At 52.0% G+C, this 6927-nt stretch overlaps 1 protein-coding gene across 3 annotated transcripts in view; it reads right to left on the bottom strand.

Annotated features, from left to right (window-relative positions):
* Positions 1-6927, bottom strand: part of Abo (ABO, alpha 1-3-N-acetylgalactosaminyltransferase and alpha 1-3-galactosyltransferase) — an 11727-nt gene that overhangs the window by 2579 nt on the left and 2221 nt on the right. Inside the window, exons 2-6 of one of the 3 annotated variants that reach the window (XM_017800191.2) lie at positions 4744-4813; positions 4065-4121; positions 2733-2780; positions 1553-1588; positions 898-1032 (exon numbers count right to left, since the gene is read on the bottom strand). In XM_017800191.2, the coding sequence (XP_017655680.1) occupies positions 898-1032; positions 1553-1588; positions 2733-2780; positions 4065-4121; positions 4744-4813 (346 nt within the window). Of the gene's footprint in view, positions 1-897; positions 1033-1552; positions 1589-2732; positions 2843-4064; positions 4122-4743; positions 4814-6927 lie in introns of those variants that run through there. The other 2 variants (XM_029567489.1, XM_008841372.3) reach the window with 2 other exon arrangements.

The raw sequence follows: 6927 nt of genomic DNA, 5'->3' as shown, positions 1-6927 counted from the left end.
TCCTGCATCTGAGGACACAGCAGCAGCCAGTCTGCAGGCATGCAGGTCCCTCTGGTCCCAGGGAGGGACAGGATGCCCCTTGCGGTCTTTCCTGGGGTGAGGGCTACCACCTGAAGTGTGTGCTGAGGGGGGTTACTGACCAGGCTGAGAGCAGAGGGAGGGGCAGCCGGCCTGGAGCTCTGGAGGGAGACAGTGCTGGGGTTGTTCACCCCTGAGCCTGCCAGAGCCCCTCCCCTAGGTCCTGGACACAAAGCCAGAGCTTGATTTGATATGCTGTGCCTCCAGCTTGGTCACACTGCCTCTGTGTGTGTGTGTGTGTGTGTGTGTGTGTGTGTGTGTGTGTGTGACTGTGCATATGTATATATGTATGTGTGTACATGTGTGTGCATGTGTACATGTCTGGGTGTGCATGTGTATGCATGTCTATGTAAGAAAGCATGTGTGTGCACCTGTGAGAGTACATGTGCCTGTGTGCACGTGTGAGCCTGTGTACATCTGTGTTTTTGTGTGCCTGTGTACCTGTGTGTGCATGTATGCACATGTGTATACCTGTACACGTGTCTGTACCTGCATGCCTGTGTGACAGTGCATATATGTGTACGTACATCTCTGCACGTGCCTGTGTGTCCATGTGTGGAAGCCACAGGTTGACCCTGCTATCTGCCATCGATACCTTTTCTTTCTGTCAGTCCCTTCATTGAACCGGAAGCTCATGGTTTTGGCTAGATGGGCCAGCAAGGCCGGGGATCCACCTGTCTCTCCTCCCCCAGTGCTGGGATTACAGGCACATGCCCCCACACCTAGCTCTTCCACGGGTGCTGGGGATGGCACTCAGATGCTCAGGGCACACCGCAGACCTTTTCCCCACCAGCCACCTCCCCAGGCCCCACTGCTTACTTTTTGATGGCAAACACAGTTAGACCAATGGTGGTGTTCCGAAGCCTGAACTGCTCATTCAGGATGTCGATGTTGAAGGTCCCCTCCCAGACAATAGGGGCCAGCCAAGGAGTCAAGACGAGGACGTCTTTCCTACTGCAGAGGGAGAGTCACATGCAACACGTGATCACCACGCCTGCTGTCCCCACCTGGGCAGCCCTTCTCAGCCTCCTGGTCCTCGTCTTCCCCCAGGGCTGCACACCCTCCCAGAGGGCCTGAGCCAATCAGCTCTCACCCACCCCTAGGCTCTGCCCACCCATAAAAGGAGCTGAGCTTCGCCATCACAGTACCCACCACACCTCTGCCAATCTCATGACGACAGAGAGGACAACCCAGCAACACAAGAGGAAAAGTGAGCCGGGAGACGGCGTGAGCCCCAGGTCTGCGTACCAGTCGGGAGAGGAGGAGGCTGCACGGCAGCTCAGTTAGGACTGAAACTGGGGTGGGGTGGGGGTGGGCGGTGTTTGTGTTTGGTTTGGGTTTTCAGCGCTGGGGATTGACCCGGAACCTCATGCATGCTAGGTAAGTTCTCTACCGCTGAACTACGCCCCAGTCCAAGGAAATTGTCTTTTAACCCTTACAATCCTGCACTTCATATTCACCGGATCACACTCACGTGGGTATTAGCGCATTTGGCTGGGGATACACCATCCTGCAAAAACAAAATGCCAAAACTCGAGTTGGCACATAGGTCATTCCACACATGCCTCGGGGAGCCGTGGGCCAGGCAAACAGACCTGCACTGGAACAGGAGCTGGGGATGGGTCAACACAGGAAGTGTGAAGCTCTAAGAGACCAGAGCTGGCAAGCCATTTCCACCAGTAACAGTTATGAGTGCATTCCCTGTGACGGCTCTTAAAGCAAAGAATGAGCTGGAAAGTCCAGGGATGAGCCCTTGTGGCACTGCACTGAGTGAGTTTACCGGTCTCCAAATGGTAAACCCTACGGGGTCCCGTACCTAGTAGGTGCTGCTACAGTGGCCAGGCTTAGAGGCAGCACACAGAAGGCACAAGGTGGGTGCTAGGGAGATGGGGAATCAGGGTTTTGTGGGCACAGAGTTTCAGTTCTGCAAGAAAGAAGATCCCAGAAATGGGCGGCAGAGATGAGCCATAATGTGGATGTGCTTCCAGTACCGACTGCTGTAACACCGAGGATGGGATGGTAAATTCCTGAGGTGTGTATTTACCACTGGGCGCTGTGCTGCACTTGGGATGCTAAGGATAGCAAGTTCCAAACCCACCTGTGCTACATACCAAGACCATGTCTCAAAAAGTAACAACTCTTTTGTCACAGGGTGTGGTTGGGATATGCCTGTAGTCCCAACACTCAGGATGTAGAGGCAGGGGGATCTCTGTGAGTTCCAGGCCAGCCTGGGGGTCTGTGACATAGTGGGTTTCAGGCTAGCTATGGATACAGGGAGACCCTGTTTCAATAAAACCAAGAAAAAAAAAAAACCAACCTCCCGAAATGTAAATAAAAATAAGTCAGAGAGAAGCCAGAACTGTATGGTCTTTTTGAAAACCACACCCCAGAAAACTGCTTCCAAGTACCAGTCAACCAGCCTGGCAGTTGCCCTCTTTAAAAGTCCCATGACACAGTCTACTCAGCCAGTTAAAACTAAGTACCAACTGCACCACCGGGTCGCAGCAGCCCCAGGAGGTTTGGGTGGAAAGCAGGACTGTGTTCTACAGTCAGAGATTGCCCAGGTACCCAAGCCCCTACACACACGTGCGTGCACGCACACACACGCACACACACACACACACACACACACACACACACGGAGGGCAGTATACCTTGACAGGGTTACACCTTCCTGGCCATCCAGCTTGCCAACAGCCACACTGCAGAAGAAAACACAGGAAACAGGTCCACACCAGGAGAATTTAAAGTTCAGACACAGAGCCTGGCAGAAGGGAAACAGGAGATCATGAGTGTAGAGCAAGCCTGTGACCGTCATGGAATGGGTCACCATGGTGAGCGAGCTGAGAGTCAAGTCCCCAGACACAGAGGCTGAAACCTGCAGTCAAGGTTTGCTGCCCCCACACTCGCCAGCCACTCCTGAGTGGGGTCTGAGCAGGGACAGAGTTCCAGCACTCTGTGGAGTCCCAGCCCCCTCCCATCAAGAGGTGGAGTCGAATTCCTGTCCTAGGAAGGAAGAGACTGAGGTGGCCAGTGTTTCTGGATGACTTCAGGGCAAGTTCTGAAAGGCTGGGCTAGCATGGGGGGATCACTGGTTTTAAAACCTCGCAGCCACGCCAAGAGGAAGCCAGGTCCACACAGGGAGGTCACAGGGATGGGGGCATCTCAACCGAGAGCCATTCTCAACCACCAGAAGCTTGAGAGACCAGCCCAGCTCAGCCGAGCCAACCCAAGGGACCCCAGGGAAAGACAATCATCAAAGATGTGATTCCCTCCCAACACAAATGGGGGCAGGATGGGGGGCCCTGCGCCAATGGATAAGTGACGTGGTGGGTGGGAACTGGAAGAACACAGAGCAGAGAGCAGGCAGCCGCAGTGCTGGGGGAAAGCACAACACTGATCAAGGCCAAGGCTGGAGCCCCAACGCACCAGCATGCTGGCTGTGATGGAGGCCGGAGGGGGCGAGCTGCTGCTGGAGAGAGCCGGCAGGCAGGGTCAGACCTCCGAGAGTCTCCCATCTGCTGTTCTAGAGAATCATTAGCTACTGGGAGGAAAGTGGGGTTGGGCAGAAAGCCAAGCATGGGGCTGTTGCAAAGCCACAGCGAGCTCAGGAAGGCAGAGAGAAGGAAAAGGTGGTCAGGATCTGGAGGACAGTGGGGACACACGGGCCTCCACCTTTCACCTCGCAGGATGGAAGCAAAACCTTTCACTCAGCAGGGTGCTCAGGAGGGAGGTATGGGTGTGTGGAGGGGTGCAGACCCTGTTTGGGGCGCTGCCCAGGTAAACACACAGTCAGACGGGAGGCTGAGGCTGAACCCAGTGTCCCCTCCTCCACCCCATGCACAGCCTTAAAGACAACAGGAGCAGCTGAGGCTGTTCTGGACAGCCTAGAGGAGGCCTAGACCCACCCATGTGGAGGCAGAGGTACAGCAGACAGCTCATTCAGTCGGCACCCCGTCCCCCATCCCACTCTCCACCCTGCTCACCTGGTCACAGCTCCCGGGCCTTCCAACAGCTGGCTTCTGGAACTCAGGAACCCGTAGCTGTGGGAAGGACACAGATCTGAGACCCCCGCTGTCTGTCCCTCCAAAATGTGCAGCTCCGGCCAGCACAGTGAGCACAGAACTTCCGGGGGGTAGGGGGCTCCAAGGCCAGGTGGCAGGGCCAAGTGGGCTCACCCCACTGGGGGAGGTGGGTAAGAGGAAGGCCCCTGGGGACAGGGCCTACATCTGAAATCCTGCAGAGTTGCAGGCAGCACCTGTCCCATACTAGGTGTGCACAGCCCAAGGCCACTCGGGGACTGTATCCTGATGGTATCTACAGACGCACCTGCAGGCCTCGTAATGACTTTCCTCTGTGAAAGTTCAAGCACCTTCTGCATACAGAAGCTACAACTCAGCCAAGACCTGCCTTCCTGTCCTTCCCCAGCTCCTTCCCCCTCAAAGCGGGGGGACAAATAATTTGGCACCCTAGCCCCGGATTGTGGAGGAGACAAGGGTTCCCAGGTGAGATTTCACTAAAGGACAGTGAAGGCAGGACACATCACCCTAGGGTCCAGAGGCGGTTGGCACCCCTCATCACAGCTGGGGGAGTTGGGGTGGAACAGCTTGCCGGTCCCAACCATCAGGGTCTCATGGGTTGCCCCACACACGTCTGGCTACTCACCTAAAGAAAACCAAGATGAGGATTATCAGGGGAAACAGTCCAAGTTGAAGCCAGTGAAATTTCAATTTTCCTGAAAAACAGCAGTGCAGGATTCCGTTGCTCGCCTGCCTTCTCCAGCCAGCCTTACCTTCAGGCCTCTACCCCAGAGTCAGGAGCCAGACCCCCACAGTGGAGGCAACTCTCCTCCCATACCCCTAATAAGGTGTTTTGATCAAATCCATGCCCACTCCCTCCCCTCCAACTCCTCCCATATCTCCCCATCACTTTTTCCTGATAACTTCATGTACTCTTTCTTCTTGACTTTTTAAATTGGGCTTTTGGCTACTCTACCATTCTCCCCTTGAAAACGTAACCCTAAAATCTTTTAAGGATTAGATAAAGGCTCCCAAATATTTTCAACATTTCTTTCGGTTGCTGTTTTTATACAGCCCAGGCCCGCCTGCCCAGGCTGGCACTCCTCAGAGTAGGGCGGGGCGGGCCCTCCCTCAGCAACTGGCAATCAAGAAAATGCCCCATAGACACACCCACAAGCCAATCTGAGGAAAAATTCCTCAGCTGAGAGTCCCTCTTTCCAGGTGACTCCAGTTTGTGTCAAGTTGACAGAAACCAACCAGCACAACTGACCCCTTGTCACCTTGACACTCAAACATGTCATATTAAGCCGTAGCCCTTCCTTCTTTCCTAAGATCTCATGTTAATACCACAATATAAAACACCATACAGCCTAAAATCCCACCGTCTTCATACAAAATTCAAACACTTTAAAAGTTCAAAGTCACCCCCCCCCACTAGAGCCCTTATACTCTGTTATCCCTGCTAATGCCCGATATGGGAGGGTGCCATCTGGGAAGTGGGTGTATAGTTGAATAAGATAGTTTGGGATGTTCTGTGTGACACACACACACACACACACACACACACACATATCAACAAATTTTAAAAATGAATTATATTTGAGGAGGAAACATAAAAATTTATATCATGTTATTTAGTAGAGGTGATAAACATTATCATTGAAATCTACCCAATGACTTTATAGACATACACAGGTGCCAAGGATCCGAGTGCAACCGATTATGATAGTAATAATCAGACACATACAGACAAGAGATGCATGCACCAACATCTCAGTGTTATTAGCAAAAACAATGAGTCTTTCTGAGAGAAACAATGTCTTACAGGGCTTAAACTGAATTCAATATTGTATAACTGTATTAGTTCAACAGCAAACCTAAAAATTTTATAGCCACTTTTGAAAGAGATGTATTTTTGCTCTGGAAACTGTTATTGAGTATGTTAAAGCTGTAATGAAATGCTTCTAAAAAAATAAAAAAATAAGTAATAAATAACTAAAAAAATAAAATAGTAAGAAAAGCAAAAAGTTCAAAGTCTTTTTAAAATATCTAGTCTGTTATCTGAGCTCCAGTAAACTAACAAAACAAGTTAAATACACTTCAAAGAAGACGGAAAAGCAAATCCAAAATCCAGCAGCGTAGTTCTATGTCCTTGGGCTTGTGCGGCTCCCCTTCTCGGGCTCTGCAGTACACACAGCTCGTCTCCTAGACTCAGGCAGGCCCGCTCTACTGGCCCGCTCTACTCCATACCTGGCTCTACTGCAGCCCGCAGCTGTCCTTGGCAGAGGTCCCATGGTCTCGGCATCTCCAGTATGCCGGAGTCTCCACGGCAACCGAGGATTTACCTTCACCAATGGACTCTTGGCCTGTCTGCAGGGACTCCAACCCTGCCACGTGGAGCCAAGCCTCAGCTCTCCATGGCTCCTTCCAGTTCTAAGATCTCTACTGCAACTGAGGCTACACCTTTACCAGCGGCCTTTCCTGACCTCTCACGGTGCCAAAACACACTTCCGTGTGCTGAGCCTGAAGAAATACTCCCAGAAGACTTTGCCTCCGTGATGCTTGTCTTTTACTAGTCATGGCTGATTTTTCAGTCCCAGTTGACCAGTAAAGCAAATTCTTTACTTCCACAGATTCTTAATCCAAAATAGTACGCGAACAGCTCTGATACAGGCTTTGCTTCCCTCTGAAACGTCACAGCCAGGTCGTCCTCAGCACTGTTTTTAGCGTTATCTTCCAAGTTCCCACAACAACCCATTAAGCTCAGAATGCTCAACAGCTTTTCCAGCCCAAGCTCCAAAATCCACCGTAATCCTCCCCAGAAACAACA

Source organism: Nannospalax galili, unplaced genomic scaffold, assembly GCF_000622305.1.
Source record: "Nannospalax galili isolate Female #2095 unplaced genomic scaffold, S.galili_v1.0 scaffold8141, whole genome shotgun sequence".
Classification (NCBI taxonomy): Eukaryota; Metazoa; Chordata; class Mammalia; order Rodentia; family Spalacidae; genus Nannospalax; species Nannospalax galili.
The sequence above is the reverse complement of the archived record's forward strand: the minus strand, read 5'-3'. Positions and strand labels throughout refer to the sequence as shown.